The following is a 24,180-nucleotide window of genomic DNA, read 5'->3' as shown; positions in this document are numbered from 1 at the left end:
TGATAAACTTGATTTCTTTATGAAATGTTCTGAGTTAAGGTTAGGGAGTTTTTATGCTTAAAGTAGAAACGCTTGATACTATTTTCAAATTCTTAATTTAAGGTGTAGTTTATAAGAACATCTTTTGGAAAAAAGTAATTGGTGTGTTAAACTGCAGAATATCAGCTTTGAATCTGAAGAATAAATCAGCAGTATTGGCTGCTGAATAAAAGAAGCATTAATGTGCAAAGATCCTGTTGATACCTCTGTATATTGGTTTAAGTAACAGAACACATAGCTTAACTCTTGTGTTGATTATTTTTGTTTAATAAGTGCATCATTACCAAAGCAGTTTGACTTTATTGTTTATCTTTCTCCATCCCATCGCATGTCTGGGATCAAAATGCTGAAATACCGAAGAAGCTCTGTATATCCACGAACATGATAAATATGGCTTGTATTAGGCACTGGAGTGTTTAATCAGGCATACTTGACAGGAATAGAACCAAGGTTCTGTTGAAATAAGCAATCTCCTGGAGATAATAGTTGTTGAATAGTAATATAATTAGTTGGCTGCAGGATTCTTCACAGAAAAATTCTTTACTTACAAACAAAGGGGAAGTTTCTATTTACAGAGTACTTTTCTTAGTGCACTTCTATTTATAGGATATTTTGTGTGCAAATTAGAAGAATGCTTTTATAATTGGTCTTCAGTGACTTGCAGCAGAATAAAGTAGTAGAATTTAATTTTATAATCTAAGAGCTCTGTCTGCAGTGCACTGTTTTTAGTGTCATAGAGTTGAGTATAAGGAGAAGTGTATCTTCTGAGCCTGGTTTAAATAAGAGACATAAAGATTAAAAATGTCATTTCACTCTTGGCAAAGATCTTTTAAATTATGATGCACTCCAGGGAAATACAAATGTTTTAGAAGCTTTGCATACTGAGATGAAAAGTATTCCAGATGCCTCGGAGAACCTAACAGCCTTGTCTCTGAACAGGAATTTCTGTGTCTCCAAACAGGAGTTAAGAATTTCCAGAAACATTACTGGAAGTCTTCTGGAAAGGAAGTCATAGCTAGATAAAAAACAATGCCTAAAATGAATGAGTTCTATTTAGATATACATGCTGATGTTCCAGGAAATTGCAGAGTAAAAACTTTCACTGCTTTGAGCTGTTTTAGCTGTTTAATTCTAAACATGAGGTGTTAGTACAAGTTTGTAGCCCTTCCCAGACCCATTATACCGAGTTAATCAACCTCTTTGTTGTCCCTGACAATTTGTTGTCCAGCAGAGTCAATGAATACCGGGAGTGTTGAAAATACACCCCTGACTTCCTAATGCTGGTACTTCGATTGCTGTAGTTGAGCTGTGGTCCAGTTTTCAGGGTTGCCCAATGCTGACTTATTTATAGGTGGCAGGATCTCACTGGGCTTGGAGTGCAGAGGACTCTGAGCTTTTTCTAAAGAGCTGCAGAAAAGGGTGCAGACAGCTGCAGTGAGATGGTTGTGTCTGTGAACCCTCTGAAGTGTGTAGGATTCTGCCTGCTTAAATCTGTCACCTTGCTTGTTTGTCATTATCAGTCTCTAGCCATAGCTGTCCTAGAAAAGCACTACAGCTGATTCTTCATTACTGTAATTAAAACAAAATACCTACTTTTCCTTAAAGAGTTGGTGAATTTCTGTAGTATCCTCCAAGTCTAAGGGTTTATACTTCTGGAGACCAAAACTGTAAGAGATCTGACTTGAAAGTGCATTCCTTTGTGAGTTTATTGCCTTTCCTCAACCTCTTTCCTTAACCTCCTCAATCTTGTCTTTTTGGGAGAAGAAAGTAAAAATATTTTGAACAGCTAAAGAAAATTTAGTGTCTTGGGAAGTGTCTTAGGAGCAAGATAACCACAAGACAAAGATTTTCTGTTATTTGAAAATGCTGTACATAAAAGAATACTTTCAAACTATGCTGGAGTTCAAGGATTGGACAAAATGATATATTGCCCTTTGATGGTAATTAAATGTAGTAATGAAGGCATTGTCCCTTCTCAGTACTGACTGTACTTAAGTGAACTACTCTTCAGGGGCAAATGTTTTTTAAATCTTCCTATCATTCTAGACTGTTATGAGAATATTTTTTTGTATTAGTCTGAACTGCTACATTCAAGTAATCTTATTTTTATTCACTCAGCTGACAATAGCACAAGTATGATGTTGCAGGGTTGTTGAAAGAGCAGCCACCTGGGGACAGAGTAATTCTTGAACTGGTGCTTGGCTGGCTCTAGCTTCAACTTCCCTGCTGTGTCATGGACTAGCTAGGTTAGACTGAAACTGATTTAGGTCCTGTTAGAAGCTCAGGTGAGGCGAGACTTAAAACACACTGTGTTTCTAGCAAACACGAGGTGCATTATTTCCCCAGCACTGTAAATCATAGGTGTAGCCATGTCTAGTACTTCAAATGTAATTGCCACAGGCTGAATTTGTTCCTGTGATGTAACAGGGTTGGTTGCCCTTTGTCTCAAAATTGTTAGAATTTGGTAATGCTATAATTTGTCAGTGTGTGATTGCTGAAGCTGTCACGTGGTGTCATTTTCTTCTCAGAATCAGCTGATGTTTTGTCAGGTTTCTCTCTCCACTTAAATGTTTTGTTGCTGCCTCTTGCAGGCAGACTCTTTAACATAGTTTAGCAGAACAGATATGCTTCAAAGTACTTTTAGGCCCCTGTGCATACTCTCTATGCAGTCCAGCTTACTAGATATGAGTTAATAGGGCAGTTGCACATAATCCATTTGAACTGTATGTTCAGCCAGTCAGGCCTTTACTGCACATATTATGGGATTTTATGTCTGGTCACAGAACCATGGAGGGACTGAGATTGGCTGTGACCTCTGGAGGTGATCTTGCTTAAGCAGGGCTACCTACAGCTCATTCCCTAGGACTATGTCCAGATGGCTTTTGAGTGTTTTCAAGGATGTAGACCGCACAGCTTGTCTGGGCAACCTGTGCTCAGTCACCCTGACAATGAAAAAGTGTTTCCAGATGTCCAGAGGGAACCTCCTGTGTTTCAGCTTCTGCCTGTTGCTTCTGTCACTGGTCACTGCTAAAAAGAGCCTGGCTCCATCCACGTTGCACCTTCCCTTCAGATGTGTGCATACACACACACATTTTTATAAGTATAGATCTTTTTCTGCAAAGCCACTCTATATATAGTCTGTTAGGTCCCCGAATGTGTGGTGCCTGTAGTTCTTCCTGCCCAGGTGTAGGATTTTGCACTTTCTCATAGTGAATTTTCTGAGGTTCCTGTCAGCCCATTTCTTCAGCTGAGGTTCTGTGTGGAATAAGCATTATTGTTCTGGAGTATCATTGATTCTATTTAAAAGTTGACATGTAAACATCTAAGTTGTATGTTGGTTTGGCTAAAAGAGAGATAATTTGGTGGGTTTTTGTGGTCCAAGATCTTGAGGCTCATTCTGCTTTAGTCTTGTAGAACAGAACAGCATCTCTCCATCTTAGAACAATTGGATGGTGCCTTTGCATAGTTCAGAGTTTGCAGATTGGAGCATGGTTTAGCAGCAATGTCTGTTGGGCATTTGTCTGCAGTCTTGGTCTTGCATTTGCCTAGCAGCTTGTCTGAGACAGCACTGGATTTTTTTTGGTTAGGGGACAATCTGTTGTATCAATGTGGTAAGCATTAAATAGATTTTGAAGCATTGCTGCTCTAGATGTTTGCATTTGTAAGTATTAAATGCAAATGCTGGATTTCCATTTTAAAATGGCAAGAATGTTCTATCCCTGTATCCAAGCCACACCCCACAGTGATGGGGTGCAGGTACAGTTGCTCAGAGTGTTGAGTAAGGCTTCATCTCTGCTGCTGTAGTCATCAGGAGAGGGTTCAGCAGCACACAAATACTCAGGTGGTTTCACCTGGTTGTTGCTTCTGGAGAGGAAATGTTGAACCTTTATGCTACCACAGCTATGTAGTGATACATCTGTGTATCACAGCTGTGAGGCAATGAGAGCCTGCACGGTTTGTTATAAACAAATCATGGCTTTGGTCTTGTAATTGGCACCACATCTGTTAATGATTATTCTGACATCACTCAATTTTGTTGAAGGTGCAGATGCTGTAGTTGATAGCTCACAATCATGAGTTAGACCTTGATTTTTTCCAAAATGCCTTCTTTCATCTGGCTTTGTTTGTCAGTTCCCACTTTTGGATGAATGAACGAGCTGTGCCAGTTTGCATCTGCACAGCCTGCAAGGCTGAGTAGTGCTGTCCCTCATAGCACATTTACTGTAGTTCTTGCAGAAAAATAATATTTCATATTTGGGCATGTAGAACTAATCAAGCTGTCCAGCTGCTGGAAGTGTGTTTCCCTTGTTAGTGCTCATCAGAGCTGATGAATGAATAGTTCTTTTATGAAAGTGCAGTGCAAGCATCAGAAGACTTATGTGCATCAATTGCTTGCTCGTGATGATTAGTAAGCTATCCAGTAACAGATTTCACTGCATATTGCCAAAGCAATGCCAGCATGACATTGTTTGATCAGTCATCTGCATTGATAGAAGGCAGAGTTTGGACATCTGTCATGTGTAGGTGAGCTGAGATCTCAGCTCACATGGAATCAGGCAGAGCAGCATCCTTCTCAGCAGGATGGCTCACCACTTTAGATATTTGGTGCTTGTGTTACAGACAAGCACCCCTGGACCTTGGGGCATAAATACTTCTGGACTCCTCTTCAGGAGACTGATTGGTAGAGTAGCATGAGATAAGCCTCAGAGGGAAGAGGGGCCCCAGAAAATTGATTGATATTACAGAATCACTGCTTCTGAGCTCATTAGTGATGCATCCCAGTGAGGAGGAAGTCAGGCAGAAATACTAGGAGGCCTGTGTGGATAAGTAAGTTGCTTCTCGATGAACTCAAACATGAAAAGGAAGGCTATGAAGGGTGGAAGGCAGTGACAGATATCCTGGGAGAAATACAGACAAACTGTTTGAGTAGCCAGGTTAGGAAAGCTAAAACCATGATAGAACTAAATCTAGCCAGGGATGTCAGTGGCAACAACAAAATCTTCTGTAGATACATGGGTGGTAAGAGAAAGACTCAAAGTAAACGGTGTATTTGGTCACTTGGGATATGGAGAAGGCCGAGGTACTCAATAAATTTTTTGCCTCAGTCTTCACCAAGTGCTCCAGCCCACACCATTGAAGTCATGGCAGCAAAGGCAAGATCTGGGAGAATAAGGAACCACCAGCTGTAGGAGAACATGTTGAAGACTATCTGAGGAATGTAAGGGTGCTCAAAACAATGGGACCTGATGAGATCACAGAATCACAGAATTTTCAAGACTGGAAAAGACCTATAAGATCATCTAGTCCAGCCGATGTTCTAACTGTTCAACTAGATCATGGCAGCAAGTGCCACATCCAGTCTTTTTTTGAATTCTTCAAGGGATGATGCCTCTACCACCTCACTGGGTAAATGATTCCAGTTTCTGACCACTCTTTCTGTGAAGTATTTCCTTCTTACTTCTAACTTACATCTAGCTTGACGCAACTTGAGACTGTGTCCTCTTGTTCTATCCGTTGTCGCCCGGAGAAAGAGGCCGACCCCCAGCTCACTACAGATGCACCCATGGGTCCTGGAGGAATTGACAGCTGAAGTATCTCAGCATCTATCCATCATATTTCAGAAGTCATGGGAGTCTAGTGAAGTTTCCACTGACTGGAAAAGGGGAAACATAACCCCCATTTTAAAAAAGGGAGATAAGGAAGACCTAGGGAATTAGAAGTTGGTAAGTCTCACCTCTGCCTGGCAAGATCATGAAACAGATCCTCCTGGAAACCATGCTAAGGCAAATGGAAAATAAGGAGGCATTTGATGGCAAACATGGCTTTGCTGAGAACAGATAATGCCTCATAAAATGGTGGCCTTCTACGACGGGATGGTAATGTTGATAGGAGGAGTGACTGTCATTATCTCCCTAGGCTTGTGCAAACCATTTGACACTGTCCCACATGATGGCCTTGTCTCTAAACTGGAGAGACATGGATTTGACAGATGGACCAGTCGGTGGATAAGGAAATTGGCTGGATGGTCACACTCAAGGAGTTGTTTTCAAGGGCTCCCTGGTCCAAGCAGAGACCTGTGACAGCTGGAGTTCCTTGGGGTTCGTCCTGACACTGGTGCTGTTCAACATCTTTGTCAGTGACATGGACAGTGGGATCAAGGGTACCCTTGGTGAGTTTGCCAATGACGGCGAACAGTGTTTTGCACTTGTCACACTGGAGGGAAGGATCCACAGGGACCTTGGCAGGGTTGAGAGAAGAATCTCTGTGAACCTCATGAAGTTCAGCTAGGCCAAGTACAAGGTTCTGCTGGTGGATTGGGACAATGATAAGTACAACTACAGGCTTGGCAGAGAATGGATTGAGAGCAGTCTGAGGAGAAGAACTTGAGAGTGTGGTTTGATGAGAAGCTGAATGTGACCTGGCAATGTGTGCTTGCAGGCTAGAAATCCAACCACATTCTAGATATTAGGAAGAAATTCTTTACTGTGAGGGAGGTGAAGCACTGGAAGAGGTTGCCTGGAGAAACTGTGAATGCCTCATCCCAGGAGGTGTTCAAGGCCAGGTTGGATGGGGCTCTGAGCAGCTGTTTCTAGGGGAAGGTGTCCCTGCCCATGGGAGAGGGATTGGAACTAGGTGATCTTTAAGGTCACTTCCAACCCAGAACATTCTGTGATCATATGATACAGTCCTGGGAGATGTCTCAAGTGATAAGCTTTTTTTGACATAGTACTTGCTTTCAACCATATGAGGATAGATCTGTTTAATACAAAACTCTGGTCTAGGTTGTAAGAGGAGATAATTCTTAGGGTACTCTCTTAGCTTGTTTCACTTTCAAGGAGAAGTGTAGTTAGTCCTTCAGCCCATCACTGAGATCTGTGTGATTATCAAATTAATTATCTGGCAGCTGATTTGGGGCCACCCACGTTTCTTGCTTCATTAGCAGCAGCACCGTGAGTTGCAGTGAAGTCTCACAGTGGCAGAGGCTTATGTGAGAGTTAGCCTTACACTTGTGTGTGTTGTGTGAACACGGATAATACGCTGTATTCATTGACAGGAAAGGACGAGCACAGCTGGTTCTGTATGGCATGCCCTTCCTCAGCAGTGTACCAGGCTTTAAAGGGCTTGTGCTCCTGGTGTGACTGGCACCACGTAACAATATATGATGCCACTCTTAATATTCTTTGGCCCTTCAGACTTTGCAGTCACTTGCCCTAGAGTTGTCTGCTCTGACAGTGGCGCCTGTGTTTCAGTTACTTGTGAGTTTGATGTGGAACTGTCACAGCAGGTAACACCAAAAGTGAAGAGTAGTAATGCAGCTTAAGACAGGATCTGGAGCTTTGCAGGCTGTAAGATAAAGCTGTGACTGCTCTGGATTTCCCACTGTCTACCTTCTGTGTTGTGAAAGCCAGCAGTCAGAATAGATATTACTGGTTAACTTTGGACATGAAGAATTCTGCAAGTGAATAAATTATAAATTTATTATAGTTATTTTATAATAATCGGTATAATTATTTAAATAAGGTTTGAAACCTTAATGTAATATTTTGCAGTTTAGAGGGGGCATTCAACTGTGGTTGTAGTTTGCCTGTTACAGACTGCTGCCATGGATAGAAAAATAACCATTCTACAATAATTCACTGCAAAAGTATTTGAATGCTGTTACAGAGATGATATATGTGCTTGGTAAGAAGCAATTTTCTAGTATTAGAAGGTGTAGCAGCAGTATTTAATGCTTCTTTGACATGAGCTGAACAGAATACTTTTTTGAAGTAAATCCTATTTCTATAAATCTCCTAAAAACTGCTCACAGTTTATTTGACTTTTAAACTAGCTATTATTTTTTAGAATAGTCTGTGATTTGTTTTCCATTAATCAAAACAAATATCCTGGCTTTGAATGCAAGAGAAGGTCTGACCTCAAATTTGATCGTTTTTAGATCAGGAGTTAACACTTAACCAAACCAAAGTACTTCCACTTTTTCTGCCCACAGTTGTTATGAAATGTCTGCTGAAACAGTATCGGTGGGTTTTTCGAAGTGTTCTGGAAGTAGTTCTCTCCAGAACATGCTTGTGGTGGCTTGTTTGAGGGGTTATTTTAGTAAACTAAACCTGAAAATGTGCTAAAGCTGTTAAAAATTGCAGTCTCATTGACATACAGCTGTTTTCCTTTCTTACCCTATATCTGACATTGAGCTCATAATTTATTAGATGTTTGCTGCGATTATTTACTGAGTGACTGGGGACTGGTGTGAGTTTTATCTTGAAGAAACAAAGCAGGCTTTGTATTTTAAATCTGATGGCTTTGAAACCTGAAATTACCAATGCTCAGCTCAGAGCACAAACCATACACTGGTTTGATGAAACAGCTGAAACAGCTTTAGACTGCAGTGCACTTGCTAACTGTGCTGCTATGGGTGTCACTGACCAAAGTTAGGTTATCAGCATGCCCAGGGCAGCCTTGATGCCTGGACACTTCCTGGGTTGGCATGTGTTGGATGCACTGTCAGGAGTTGCCACAGTTCCTGCCCGTGCTGTAGATGCAGTAAAGCTGGTTTTGTAAGATGAAGCCAGCTTTAGCTGGTATAACTGTCATATCTGAAGGAGTTTGTTGAAGAATTGGCAGGGAATTCCTATGTCTTTTGCCACCTTTGTGCTTTCTCATTCTGGTCTTTCTGTTGTGACAGTCTTGGGGTCCTCTTCAACAAATACAGCAACTAATCATGGTTGATGATTTGTCTCATCACATTGCACAAAAGTGATAATAACCCAACCAACCACATATATTCTGACACTTATTATGCTTCCTGCATTTAAAAATAAAGAATGCTCTCTGGAGATTTATATTTTTTCTCTACCCATCTTTTATGAAGGTCTTTCAGTGTTCTTCATCCCGTATGAATAAATTTAGTTTTCATGCAGACCAGTTCCTAAATGTTTGTGGTGCATTCAGTTTTCCCGAACTTGCTATTTCATCAGCTCATATGTTATACTACTTGTTACAGATAAACAAAGGTTTTTTACTTAAAAAAGATTAATCCAAACACTTGCTAGTAACTTCCTGTATTTCCTAGTTCTTTGTGCACGTACCTTTCAAAGACAATGTGTTGTTTCCTTGAACATGGAATTAAATAGCTGCATTTAATGTTTAATGTTACTGTATGTTTCAAAATATTTCTGAGTTTTAACTTGGTTGTTCGTCAGTTTGTTTGTTTGCTTGCTTTTGTTTTAGCAAGACCAGGTCATTGAAGAATGTGTAAATTGATACATTAGTGTTTCATCCTAATTTGGAAAAAATTATATAGGCTCTTGTTACCCTAGGGAAACCACTTGTAGTCCATGCTATTCTAATACTTTTTTCTTATTTATCATTGTTAGCCCAGATTATTCTTTATTCTCTTACTTAGCTATCTGTGTTATCTATCTCCTTCTTGTCCACTGTATTAATATGTCTTGGTATATAATTTTGAAGTCTTCCTGTAAATGTGGGGGGAGATGAGCTTTCAGTCTGTCCTTTTCTCTGTCAAAGTGAGGGTGTTGGTGGTAACTGCTTGTGTTCTGAATTTTAGCTGGTAAGAGATGCATGGATTTCATTGATGAGAGATGCATGGACTGCATGTCCTCCTAGACTGTCCAAGCAGTTACTCATGATTCCCTACATAGAAAAGGCGGCAGGCTGAAGGAACAGGGCATGAATATAAGTGAGGAGAATATATTTAGAATGTAGTGAGTAGATGACTGACGTGTTAGTAGTTGAAAGAGTTCATGCTAATTGTAAATTATCACTGAAGTTCTGAGCTAATGGTCTTGAATTGTCCAGCTTGAGATATCCTGTTCCTTACCATATTATGTTTTTAAAATAAGGTCAGTGAAACATTGGAGGCTGTAGATGACATTTGATAAACGCATAAATAAAGTAAGAACTGAAAGGAGCACCTTTTTGCCACTGTCAAGAGCTTCATGGTTTTTGTCGTGTGGAATAACAGATAAAGGGTTTGTGGGTTTTTCTGCAATACCTGCTGAGTAAGAGAGCAAGCTTTGGTAGCAGTCCTTCCACTAAGACGTGTCTTTTTTTTTCTCTTTCTTGATTTAGAACGACTTTTCCCATGGTGACTGCATGTCAAGTAATGAGACCAGTTTGCTAGAACGAACCACAGCGCCTCATGATGGACTCCCGGTGGCTTCCCACAGACCTCAGAGAGAAGGTACGTTGTCTGAGCTTCCTTTTGAGGAAGGCTTCTAAGGGTTTCCTTGAACATTAAACTCTGCTTGGAATTGTAGACATCTTGTATCTTTCTTGCTGTTACAAGAAGCTGCAGTGATTGGTAAGTAAAATAGCTTCTCTGCCACCTACTTGGTCTTTTCTTTGTTATAACAAGTTGTCATTTGCGTTAACTGCTAACTGCTAGTGAATGCCTGCATGAAAATCAGCTGCAAATGGGCTTCCCACTGAAAAAAGGGTCAGGATTTGGGGGAAAACAAGAACATAAAATGCAATTGTATTAAGAGTATTTGAATTTTTTAAGCAAAGCTAAACACAAAAATATTGGGAAGCAGTCCATAGATTTTGCTGCTTGATTCAGTTGTATGTGATGACATTAAAAGAAAAATTAGCAAAGAAAACCCACATTAGCAGGTGTTATAGAAATGGCAGTTTGGAGAAGTGAAAGGCTTAATAGGAGTCACTGTTTTGGCTTGGGAGAATAAGAACAGGCTTCTGAGCATAAACAAAACTCTGATATGCCATTGCCAGCACAATATTTTCTCTTTGAAGAAGTGAGCATTATTGAAAACAGATTTATTCTCACCCTTTATTCTTCAAGAGGATTAGCAAGTTACTTGCCTACTCAAAATTAGTCAACAGATAGTGTGCAGATAGGAAGGAGCCAACAATATGGAAAAACGATTGCTATTCATTTTGTCCTCATAAATGTCCTTTTGTCTCTAGTGTGGAGATTTAACTGCACTTTGAAGACAGGCAATTTGAGAGATTTGGTTCCTTGAAAAAAAAATACAAGAGGAAGATAATGGCAGATTACAGACAACAAACCTGTTTCAAATCCTTTTATGGAGTTCAAAGTGTTCGTATTCATGAATTAGAAACATAAAAGGGGGAATCTCTTTAGTAACACTCAAATTGAGTAACAGAAGCACAAAAAATTTGAATAACTTAATCTAGCAAAGAGCCTAAATATTTTTCCGCATTTGTATTATCATAGTGAGAAACCACAGTGAAGGATAAGAGTACCTTTGTGATATTTGCTACACAGTTATGTGGTAGAAATTCCCTGCTGCAGAAATCTCCTTACTGGTTAGAAATACCACTGATAGTAAAACTCAGGTTTTATTCTCAGTGGTGATGAATATGAATTTTTAAAATCTTGGCTTAGAATGGAAGCAGTGTCATGTATACATGCTTTACTTCATCATCCTAGATGCATGTGCTGTGTCCAGAATAGAGGTAGAGATGTGACATGCCTCATTGGCTTGTGTATTCAAACTTTTCTTCCAGCCATTTAGAATATTTAAAATGTCTTTATGGAGACAGAATTATAAAGGAGTCTGTTGAAACTGTAGAACTAAAGCTGTGCAGCAACAACAGTGTAATTACCTGTTGTATCATGCATTACAATGAAGCATGCAGCAGAAAGAAGTTAAGGAAGTTGAAGGTACTGCATTGTGTAATAAATTTTTTTATACCCGAGGACAAATTTTTAGCATTGAGAACTGTCAATAGTTTAAAATAAGCAGTCTCATTAGGGAAAAAAGCTTGTCTGTGAATGTTAATGGTCTTAGTTTCCTAATTGTGTATGCTAAATATATGCATGTAGTGGAATGCAATTTAAACCACTATTCTCAGTTCCAGTCATGGGAATCAACTTCTTAATTAACTTATGAATATGAATTCCGATATCAATTAGAATGTTAGCCATTAAGAAATTTTACTGCAACAAAACTTTTGTTGTGCCATGTTCCTCCTTCTAACAGCACTTTAATCTATACCAGACAGGTAAAAATTAAGATCACTAAACATTAATCTTTTCATGAAATATTGTTATTGTCTGGCATCCTTAGCTCATCTCAGATTTCTTTCCTTTGTAATAATAAATCTTCATTAACTGGTAAAAATGAAGTGCTTGTCTGTCTTCCTAACTCCCAGCTAGAGGATTACAACCATTGTATAGCAGCACATTCAGTATTTATCTCTCTACTAAGAAAATTGGAAGCTGTAGTACTATCACTAGACTTATTTGCTGGCTTATTGTTCCTTTATGGAAATTGTCAATGCTTAATTCTCTTAAAAATGGCTTGTTTGATGGGGATGAGACTTGATTTGTAACTGTAACAAAATTAATTTTAAACTGTTTACATTATATTAGATGATAATTAGTTAATATCCGTTAATAAATTTTGCAACATGAAATTACAGGAGGTTTAATTTTTCTTTTTTTTAGGAAAAGACACTGTTGTTATGAGTAGTTCCCAATATATCCCATGTAAACGTGCATTTAAAAATTGAAAGGGAAACATTAACTGTTAACACCACCCACCTCCCTCCAAAAAAAAGTAGCTTCTAAAGCATTGAAAAGGAAGCATTGATGATGTAGGGCAGGTCGAGCTGCTTTTAAATAATTTTTTTCTTTACATGTAAAGATGTGTTCAGGCTTGCTCTGCAATAAAATTCTCTTGAATTCTTAGGCCAGCATAGGAGCAAAACTGGAAAGCCCATCTTGGCTATACAAGGGCTTTTATATGGAGTATTACCTGAGCAATGCTGTGTGCCCTCGAGAAAGTCTCCAGGCCCTGAAAGCCATATGGTGCTGCAGTTTGCCAGGTCACAGCCAGAACTCCCTGTTGTTGTGTACAGTAGGCTCTGGGGAAGGAATGTGAAATTAGCCAGTACTTATAGTACCTTTGTTCCCTCTGGGTTCAATTCAGTGACACTCTTTGCAGTACAACTGTCAAAGCTTTCTGCTTCTTCTTTGTTTTCTGTTTGCTGACACTCATTTCTGTCTCCTTCAGGCCTTCCCTAACTAATTCTTTTCACCTAAGTACCCTCAGAAACGTGGGTATTTGGCCTTAGTTTGCCCTCATGTACTATTTTGATGCTCCTGATGCCTAGGTGTAGAGGGTACTGGCTGGTTTTTATCAGCACTTGTTACTTCTTGAAGATACCATTTGACTTCCTTTTAGTGTCTTTTCACTTGGAGTGGTTATATTGTTGTAATTATGTGACATTTGGTGTAAATAAGCTCTTGGGAAATGCATAGATTCTCATGATGTGTGCCAAAGAGATTGTCATTAGGCCAGAGAAATACTTAGAGCAAGGTTCTGCCTGCTCCCAGCAGTTTGTTGCAATACAACAGCTCCTAGGGAAGAGTTGCACTGTGTGCATCAGGATTTAGCCTACAGGCATGCTCAGAGAGCCTGGGAAAGTAAGGAATGGTTTGCAAACTGACAGTTTTGGAGTGCACAATAAGGTGTTTTTCTTTCAGCTGTACACATTGAGAAGATAACCCTGAAAGACGTATCAAGAAAAAGGGCTGACAAACATTTGGAGTACACATTCAAAGTAAGCAAATAATCTCTGGGATGTTAAAATTATTGTCTGTGTGCAGATACATACAGCTTGTTTCAAAAACCTTCACAGGAGGCAATTTTGAGATTCTTGGAATTATCTTGTGATTCTTTTGAATTCTGTGTACAAATCAGGTGTTTTACATAACTGTGGACGTAAAGTGTGAGGGCATAAGGTGGGAACGTATAAAACATCAGCCCTAGCTAGGTGTGTGACATCAGTTCATGAAACTTGGCTTTTTCTAACTCATAAGAATTCTGAAACTAGAAGTTTTAGAGTGCTCAAGTGGCACAGGAAAGCAGGTGTGTCTGCAGATTGCTTGGAGTCGTATGGTCATCTTGGGTCTTGTTTCTCGCTGTTTACCATATGAGGGTGGAGCCTGTGCTTTTTGAGAAAACTGGAGATTGGTGCCTTTGTTTTGGACTTTGTCTCTTAAGGGAAAACCAAACAAGCTGGAAAACAGCCAAAAACTGGACAGCCTATCTAGTGTAGTCTTCATCTATGATAGTAGCTAAGGGCAGCATGTATTAAATGATAGTTACTAAGGCTGGTGGTGGTGATGCTCTAGTTGAATCAAAGTAGTAATTTTCTTAGCAAGGACTGACTAACACTATGAGTCATTGTGCCAATAGATGTGAATCTGGTATTATACCAGGTTTGAAGTTAAAGTTAAATGTTCTCCTTTTTCACCCAAAAAAGAATGGTTCACATCAAACATTCTAACTGATCATTTGACATGGGGGATGTTTTTAAAGAAGCAAACTTAAAAAAAGCCATTTTGAGCTGAAAGTTGGTGTGTTGATCGCAGAATTTGGTATTGTATTCTGTGATGTTGTATTCTCTAAATAGATGCACTCCTCTTTTGTTGAGGACAGTAATATGTGGAAGGTAGCCTTCAAAGTCTTTAAGGTTAACCTGGCCAAATATTTCAACCACATCATAGATTTTTTTTTTTCCAAATAGTCTGTGAAGTGAGTATGAAGTAAACTACAGTAGGAGATGGGGAAAGTTTGTACAGAATGTCTATAGGGATTATAAAAATTTAAAATAAAAAAACTATTTTAAAGATTCAGCATGTAGACAGATTTTACAGTGGTTTTGAATTTCTTTGTTAAAGGGGGAATGTGGAGATATTCTGGCGATTATTTCAGTAATCTTGAAACTCCACCTCAGTTCTTTTAGGAAAGAGTTTCCTTTCCTCATCTGTGCAGGTATATTCTGTGCTCTTCACTGTAGATAATTTTGTACTTGCCCAGACACTGCTGTTTTTTAAGGTTGTAACAGCAATTGCAGTCATGGCTTCCCAGCTGAGGACACTGAGGGTAGTTGGCATTTTTGGGGACTAAGTTGAAGGCAGTTGGTGGATGACATTACTCTATCAACTCCTGAGAGTAAATGAATGTTTGTAATTGTTGTGTCCGCTCCTGTTACCCTGAATGTTCCCATGTAACTAATTGGAATCTTTGGCCCAGAAGTGGGCTTAAAGCCAGGCAGCACTCATCTAACCAAGCTTACTTATTTTTTACTCAAAACATGCATGTGAAGGTGCTATTTTACTACTTGCATGTCGTGTCAAAACAATAAGCCAGAATCATCAAAACATATGCCAGAATGTTGTCTGATTCTTGAGTGCCTTCTTCAGTAACTTGCAGTACTTTTTATGACTTGTAGCCTAAAATAACTTCTATATGATTGTGTAAGATTTGAGTCTAAGGCAGATAAAATTATTTTATAGGTAATATAAACAGATTTTTTGTTTCGTTTTGACTTCTGGTAATGACAGTGAGAGCTCAATGCAATATATCTGACCTACAGTCATTTTCTCTGGTACCTATTTTTTTGTGGTCAATTATTTCTGTTTGATACAACTCCCATAATTACAGAGCCTTCTGCCTGGCTTCTTTTTGAGTCAGTAATCTTCAGGGACTTCATTGTATTTCCTTGAATTTGCCCATGCTCCCTTTAGCCACAAATAACATGAAGGTGATCCTAAAATACACACTCAAAATTGGTATGTCTTTGAAAAAGTACAGCCTTATCCCCGATTTGCCTGGTGTTTGCTTAACTGCAAGTGTTAATTCTGAGACTGCCAAATTTATGAAATTGTTCTGATAAGCTAATTGCTATGAAATTGCGAGAAAGGCACTTTCCTCATTCTTTTTTCCTTCATTCTAGGTAACCTGGTCTGATTTTTCTGTAACATGTGTAACAAAAACACATCAGGAGCTTCAGGAATTCCTGCTAAGAGTATGTATTCAAATATGAAAGTAGTGTTTATACATCAGAATTATAACTTCAGAAGTAGTCTAGGAGAGCTATGATTTCTGAGGTGTAATTATAGAAACAAAAGCATGCCAGCAAATTTTTGTACTTCACAATTGTATTAACCATTTAATTATATATATTGGAGTTAAGGATCTTGACAGAAGAAGCAGCCCTGGAGAATGTTTGGGGAGTTTCCCAGGAGGTGATTGTTTGTCTCATCTGAAATGGCACTTAAAGTTTTAATTGAACTACCATAAATCTACCAGATGAGGTTTTAATATTCCCCACAGACCTCATGTATAGGTACAACCACTGGTTGTTTGCTTGTGTTCCTGCTAGAAGGACCTTAAAGAGTATCATTTGTTACGTTTAATTAGTGGGACACAGCCATAAGCATAATAGTTTTTAATTTAGCTGTTGTATTCTTCAGTAGCACAAAGGCTGGCCTGTTCATCATCACAAGAAGTTCAACCTGAGGAAAATCTAGCAACTATATGTGTGTGTGTGTGTATCCATGTTTTAAAAAGCCACAAGTTCTCTCAGTTGTTTTCCCCTCTGCTCTGATCAGAGAATACATTGCTGTGCATAGGCCATGTGCAGACCCCATCAGTGTGATGACCTCAAACTGTGTTCATTGTCAGTGTCTGATATTTTGGGTTCCACCTATTCTGGGAAATTATTCTATATTTAAACTCTTCCCTACTCAGGGCAATAATGAGGGATCTGTTTTGGACATGTTTTGATGGTATCTGGGGTTCTTAACTGCAGTGTTAATTGCAAGTGGAAAGCCAGTCACTGTATAAAGGTCATTCTCTTGTTCACTGTTTAAATTATCAACATTGTTTTCTGGTATTCTAGAAATTAAGCAGTGAATATTAATCTAGTTGAATATCTGGTTCTAAGAGTTCCCAGAGCTTGGTTTTGGGGACTTTAAATTATGGATGGCGTGTCTGATTGCAAGTGGGTTATCCCACAGCTTAGGGTACATGCATCTGCACCTGAAGAGAGCCCTAAAAGCAGCGATTCGTACAGGGTCCTGTGCAGCTCTTGGATGAACATTCACTTGCATGCCCCCGTTCTCCCACATGTGTAAGACAAACATCAGTGTCTGAAATGGACCTCCTAGAACCTACTTGCTTCCTGGAGGAGCCAGGAAAACAGACACGGTCCAGTGTGTTGAAGAGTTGTGCTGTTTGGCTGATATAGGATGTTCCATGTGCTGGCTTGCATGTTCCAGCAGTGTCTAGGACATGGCAGAACAAGACGACGACAACCACAGGTTGCTATGAGCTTCCTGAGATCTTCTGTGGAAAATGTGCACAGCTGAAAAGTATATTTGGTTTGATAGCTGTAGGTATAGAAGTAAGAGAGCATTGTTAAGTAAAGCAGGACAGAACTTATTTGCATTAAAAAGCATAAAGCACAAACATCCACTTCACATGCCCTTATGTTTTGGCTTTTTGTTGTTCTTGTTCCAATCTACATGGCATTGTTAAGCAGTATACTCAGGTTCCTGGGGACAGAAAAGAATGGTCAGAATACTTGATGGAAAATTCCAATGCTTCATATGATAGAAATAAGATAATGGTAAAAATTGTTTCAGAATAGAGGCATTGTTGGGAAAACTAAGGTAGTAAAAGGCATAACTTGGATGCTTAAATTAAAGGCTGGCTTCTCTTAGGTGATAAGCCAAAAAGTTTTTTTGCAAGTAGGAAATTACCCACATATGTGGAAGGACTAATAAGCTTGTAAGTAAGTAACAAGGCTGTCCCATTACCTTAAGCACCTAATTTTGGGTTGGTATAACTGAATCTTTAACTACAGAAGGAATTGCATTCCTTTTAGTGGAAGTTTTAAAGGCAAGAAGGTAACTGTTTCCAGAGACAAATCTACATACAAAATACTAGGATAGGAGATTTGATAATTCCTACACTTCTGCAGTAACTTCCTGATACCTTTTGTCTAGCACTGACTAATTCTTCAGTCAGAGTTCCTCAGTAATGCATATTAAAGCCAAAGGGTCTGTTAAGAACCGCTGCTTTCAGCCCTTTGTGGTTTTAGATATAAGACATTTCAGATGTTGCAGTACTGTGCTAACATAATACTAACAGCACCTGTCTGTCTGGATTCCAGGAGTTCCTCTTATGTATTTTACCAAGCAATTATCTGCATCAGACACAGCATCCCTCTGTTAGTACCACTTGATTCAGTGAAAGAATTACTGAGTGCTGGGCTGCTGTTCCAGTAGCTGGATGCAGTATCCAGCTGGCACTCTGGGTCAGGTGTATTCCAGATATACAAAATGAAGATGCTGCTTTAGTGTAAATTGCTGAGTGCTGTTGATCATAATTGGTGGCAGATGTTTTAACCACATTAGCAATAGCTTTGAACTTCAATTTAAAAAAAGCCTTTTTCAGTAGCAGTTTACTCTTAATTGCACCATATTAAAACATTTTTTTAAATGTAGATTTACAAGTTTGATCAGCTTTGATGTACATAAGTACAACATTGGAAGTTCTAAAGGTGAAAAAACTTTGTTCTGGGGAATAGTCTTCATTTAAAATAGATGTGCTCTTAAGTAGCAAGCATTTTGCCTTCTCAACTAGAACATCAGAAGACCTCACTTTGTAGTATTGGCATTGGAAAGTTATAATGAATTTTGATAAGGTGTTTCAGTGTTTATAGCAACTGGGGAGGGACTTGCTATTGATTAATCTCAGTATTGCCTGCTGAAGTCTAGTGTATTAAAGTCTAGTGTTTAGTCTAGCTAAGTGATGATAGTGAGTACAGTGCATTCAGTCACACCTGTTTTTTTTTTTTTTTTGTGTTTTCAGAACTAATTTCTATATGTGAAAGATTTAAAAAAATTAATTGTAAAAAAGGCTATAAACTATCCTGAAAAGACCATAGTATTTGGTAGTAATTCCTTCAAATACAGCTTTAAACAATTTTATGCCTGGATTTTCTGTGAGGATTTACAGCAAAGTGTTTCTCTTGCAAAACTAGATGATGTTGATTTGTTGTACCTTTGGTTTGTAAAACACATCACTCAAACTGAAACAATTGAGTTTCTTGTTGATACCAAAAGGTATAAAGACACATAGTGAACAAATGCAGTCTTTAAAATGTCAACTACTCATTTTTCACATTAACCTTTTTCTCAGCTCCCAAAGGAACTATCTTCTGAAGCATTTGACAAGGCTATTTTAAGAGCACTAAATCAGGGTTTTCAGAAGAGGGAAGAACGAAGGCATGCTGATCTTGAGCCCATAATCAGGTAAATGTTTTAGCAAATAGCCTGAAACTCAACACCAAAAAAGTGATTGAAGTCAAGCTAGAAGACTTCTATGGACAGTGGAAATTCTGCTACCTAAACCAAATTTGCAAAGAAAATGGGAAGGCAGTGATGAAATAGATACTCTTGACTCTTAGATTTTCTTTAAATTAAGACTTTTAGTAAACTTCATAGAATTACTTCTTTGGAAGTAATTGCACAATTATGAAAATAATTGTCCTAAGCAGCATTATATAGTAATGATTGGCATTTGTGGAAGCATACTACCTCCTTTACAAGGGTATATTTAGAAATACTAGAAACAGGAACTCAGAGCACATATGTTCTACTTTTTATGACAGGGTAGAGTGAGAGACAGAATGGAAATTAAAAGGTATAAACTGTAATAATGAAGTGTGTCTATAAAATTAAAAGTAGCTCATGTATTTATAAGAAAATGGCCCATATCTCATGACCTGCTCTTCAGTGATGAGAGAGCTTGGTGGTCAAATTCTATAACTCAGAACAGTAATATGAATTTGGGTTTACCTACTTGGTTTTGATTTTGTTTTTTTTTCCTGGTTTGGTACAGATACCTTGTTATCTTTGTCCTTTTCAGTCAGGATTGTTCAACCTTGTTGAAAACAAATTATTCATCATGTTAGGCAGTGTCTCTTGAGTTGGGGTAGTTGAGGAATCAGGCACTGCTTTCCAAACTCCTACTCATAATGTTCTGTTGGTTCTAGCATTTTGTCCTAGTATTTTAGTTAAAGAAGATTTGTAGCCACTCTGAGCCTCAACTACCCCCTTGCCAATTTTTTAATAAATCTTGGTCTGTAATATTTATCTGTCTTTATTGGCTTGATTGTCAAGCCAAAAATTAATCTTTGTGAACAGTTTTGGCTGATAAACATAGTGGTTTTAAATCAATAAACCTGTTAAACAGAGGTTGAAGGGAATGTATTGTAATACAGAAAGGTTGTGAAGCCTCACTGCACAGTAATTACAAACCCAAGAGACTCACTTGGAAGATAACCTTTGAACATACACAACTGTGATAGAGTAAGCAACTGTAATTACAATTTGCAGGTTGTGTTGTGACTATACAGGAATGCTACATGAAAAATCTCAAGCGAATAGCATTACTGTATTCAAATTCCTTTTTCTTTCAGTATCAGTTTTAACATAAATATATACTTATTTGGGGGTTTCAGTATGTGCCCATTTGCCAAAAATTGCTCTCCCCTGCCCCTCCTCCAAAGAAATAGAGCTGGGTAGTGCCTCTTGGCAAGTAATATCTGAAACCTTTGTGTGTGGGCAATGAAAACCATTAATTGTTGTCCTATTTTCTTATTTGAAGCTAATAAAATTTGTCATTGACATCTTGGTAACTGACTCAGACCAGTACAGAGCAATGTTGAGCATCCCGCCCTTTGCTCTTGGAGATAATTGCAAAATTCAAATACCGACCTTACAGGTGAACTCAACTTTGTATTTACCCTTCAAATGCATTTAAGAAAGCGGTGCATTGTTTTGGGAAAATAAATGTGTTCTCAGTTTAAAAAAAAAAAACAGTTAAAATACAGAGTCCAGTGCTTTTGGACTCAATCCAAACTCCTCTTTAATAAAATGTTGCAGGCGGCTAAAATGTTTAAATTAGGATGACTCAAAAGCACCTATCTTTTTAAATTCAAAAAAATCATCATGCCAATTGCTTATATTGTCTGTACTCCAAGCTTACACTAGCACTTAACAGCTCAGCTCAAAAGTAGCTTTTAGCATTGTTGAACGTGCAATTTGAAGGGTTTGGACTTCTTAAGAACTGCCTATTTTGCTTTTAAATGGTACTGTAGTACATTTTTGTGCTTTTCCTATGATTCTGTTACTTAGTTTAATAAACTCTCACTTAAATTTCAGGCAGCTATTTTCAAATACATCACAAGCTTTTCTGCAGAATCAGAGAGTATACAACTTCTTCCAATCAATTTCATCAGAATCTTTGCACACTCACAGTAAGAAATATCCTAATACTGTTTTATATTATGAAAAGTCTATAAAAAGCTAGTCTTGCTGCTATGCCTAAGTACAGTTTTACAATTTTTTGTTTGTGTGTTATATTCCACTGGTTGTATTTGAACTCCTGGTAAATGAATAGTTTCTTGAGCAGATACTCATACTTTTGACAGTGGGAACATGCTATGTAGCATCAGCTTGTGTTCTTTTTGTTCTTTCTTTCATTCTTTCTTTCATTCTTCTCTGTACCGTCATGCTCTTCAAGTAGACTGTTATGAATTGAATATGTTTGAGTATGAGTATGTTTGACATTTCTTCATTTCACAAAATTTAAATTTTGGAACAAAAAGTTTGAACTGACTGGAAAAATCACATCTGCTTTTTGTTTTGTTTTTTTTTTTTTTTTTGTTTTTGTTTTTTTTTTTGTTTTTTTTTTTTTTTTTGTTTTTTTTTTTGTTTTTTTTTTTTTTTTTTTTTTTTTTTTGTAGATAAGCATCTCTCTTGATATTTAAACTGAGATTTGTTTTGAGTACATAAATGATGGGATGTCCCTAATTTCAGAACATACAGAATTGTGTACCATCATTTATATTGTAGAGATTTCTTTGGTGGCCCTCTTAACCTACTGTGTATTACAGTTTGTGTAACCAAAGCTTGACTTCCCTGTATGAATGCCTTAGGATGATGTGATCTTTATTTCCATTTAATCTTTCCTTATTTCAGTGCATGTTACACACATGACAGTTGAGGCACTCACTGGGAGGCCACTACCTCAGAAGTTGCAAAAGATCATAGTAGGAAATTGAATAGATTGGAGATTCCAAATAGACAGCTCATATTTGTTTGGGAAAAACTAGAGGAATGACAGCTGACTTCAGTTTGAAATGATGTGTGTGATCTGTGAGGGATGTATTCTTTCCATGATGAGATAGAAGCGCTGTGGTTAGGGTAGAAGCTGTAGGTTGCTTTGTAACATTTTTTAGTAGCACTTAGTACATTCTTACATGGCAATTTTGTGGAAATGTTAAACTAATTACAAGGTCATTGTGGAACTGGCTGGAATTTACTGCTGTAAGAATTGACACCTCTGTTGCACTGAAAGGCTCCAAGGGGAGGAAGGAGTTTCCAAAGTCCAGAAAGATTCATATTAATGATGGGCACGCTGGACAGGGTGTGCATATTTTGGACTGTAGACTTCATCTGGTTTGGAAGTACTTGCAGATGCATTGTTGTACATGGTAGTAGTTTGAAATGGTTTCAGAAAAGAACCAGTGCCAAGTTCCATCAAGACAGGGCAGAAATGATCTGCAGGGTGGGTAGACCAGAAGGAGAACAGACAAATGTCAATTCCGTCAGAAGTCTTATGGATTACAAAGTGATCTTAAATGTGAGATAATTTTTATAGTAATAAATAATTCAGCACATGAAAGTTCATGAGGATTTGTCAGATGTAGAATGTATGACAGACAGGATGAGGAACTTAATTGTTTAGCAGAGTGGAGGAAAGACTCAAATGGAAAATTATTTAAATCATCAAATACCAGAGTCCTAATGTAAAGAGGATGATCTGTTCTCTCTGATGGATCAGACAGAAAGCACTAGGCTTAACTTCTTATGAAGAAGATTAGGACCAGGGGCAGGCAAGAACCTTGTGATTGCCAGACAAGTCCAGAGTAGTGAGGCAGGTCTGAGGTCAAGGCAGAAAAACAAGTCAGTAGGTCAGGGTTAAGAACAGGATCAGCAAGATTCATGTCCAGGCACAGGTGTGCCAGCAGTGCACCCTAGGCAAGAGCCTGAGCTCAAATGCAGCTCCTGAGCCAAAGGATGGAGGCCCTGGCTGAGGCATCTTTCAGTTCTTTTCCCAGCAGTCACACCCCAGATTGCAACACTGCGGTGTACCGGATTGGATCTTCACTGTGGGCAGGTGAATGAAGCCCTTGGGAGAGCAGGGAAGAGTTGCAAAGCCCATTGGCATGATTCAGGCCCTGACATTGAGTTAGATATTAAGAAAACATTTGATGAGGAGAATTACTGTGTTAGCAGTAATTAGCATTAGGTGTTTTTCTTTTGAGAAGGGGAAGTGGATGGCTTGTCCATGGTAGCTCACAGTCATATTTCCTGTGGTGCAGGCTATACTAAGACAAAAGTGCTCACCCCACCTGTTGCCAAAATTGCCCCAGTTAAGTGGCTCTTGAGGATTTTTTTTATTGTTGGTTTCTGTGTTTTTCTGTGTTTTCCTGTTTAGGATTCCTGTAATCCTGCACCTTGTTACTGCAAGTTAGTCATACTTGCACGTTTTGCATGTGCTGACAGTGTTGGGAAAGGAAGCATATATTTAAGAAAAAATCTCATCTAGTTCTCAAATAGAACATGCAGAATTAATTGACAGACAAAGCATTTGTGGCTTAAATTGGTCTTCAGTTGCTATACAGAGTCAGCGATAAAAATATCTTTTCACAGAAATACAAAGTTATTTAGCAAAACCTATGTGGAAGTAAATTCTGTGTTTGTGAAAAGTCTTCATACCTTAAATAATAGTGGCTTTCTCACACTGACTATTCACTAAGCTTAATTATGCTGCTATGGTTCCATTAAGGAGGAAATCAATTAGCCTCCCTCTTGATTCATAAACTCAGTTGTTTAGACAATTTTTCAGGTTGGAGTAGACTTTTGATTCCAACATGATCTCTGGGGATGTAGTATCTTCAATGCAGATGCTATTCAGAAAGATCTTATCAATGTTTCAACCTCCTAAGCAGCAGCTTTCAGATGCTTTTACCTGCACTAACTTGAAACTTTTTGAGAGAGGAAGAGTGAACTCTTAGAGTTAGATTATTAAAGAAATTAAGTCCTTTCTCGGAGCATGGAAGTGGTGTTTTTGCAATAAAACTGTTAATATTATTCTTACTTATTTTTCATCCTGTCCGGCATAAAAAGGCAAAAATGGTGTGTGAAGACTGTGCTAAGGGCACTAGAAGACTTTATCCCAAATTAGGTTGCTTTTGGCAGATGAA

At 38.4% G+C, this 24,180-nt stretch overlaps 1 protein-coding gene across 2 annotated transcripts in view; it reads left to right on the top strand.

Moving 5' to 3' along the window:
• Positions 1 to 24,180, top strand: part of ZCCHC2 (zinc finger CCHC-type containing 2) — a 44,038-nt gene that overhangs the window by 4,430 nt on the left and 15,428 nt on the right. For both annotated transcript variants that reach the window (XM_063162080.1, XM_063162071.1), the window contains exons 2-6: positions 10,129 to 10,240; positions 13,532 to 13,608; positions 15,790 to 15,861; positions 19,044 to 19,156; positions 21,071 to 21,165. In XM_063162080.1, the coding sequence (XP_063018150.1) occupies positions 10,129 to 10,240; positions 13,532 to 13,608; positions 15,790 to 15,861; positions 19,044 to 19,156; positions 21,071 to 21,165 (469 nt within the window). The remainder of the gene's footprint in view (positions 1 to 10,128; positions 10,241 to 13,531; positions 13,609 to 15,789; positions 15,862 to 19,043; positions 19,157 to 21,070; positions 21,166 to 24,180) is intronic.

This window comes from Melospiza melodia, chromosome 1, assembly GCF_035770615.1.
Source record: "Melospiza melodia melodia isolate bMelMel2 chromosome 1, bMelMel2.pri, whole genome shotgun sequence".
NCBI lineage: Eukaryota > Metazoa > Chordata > Aves > Passeriformes > Passerellidae > Melospiza > Melospiza melodia.
The sequence above is the reverse complement of the archived record's forward strand: the minus strand, read 5'-3'. Positions and strand labels throughout refer to the sequence as shown.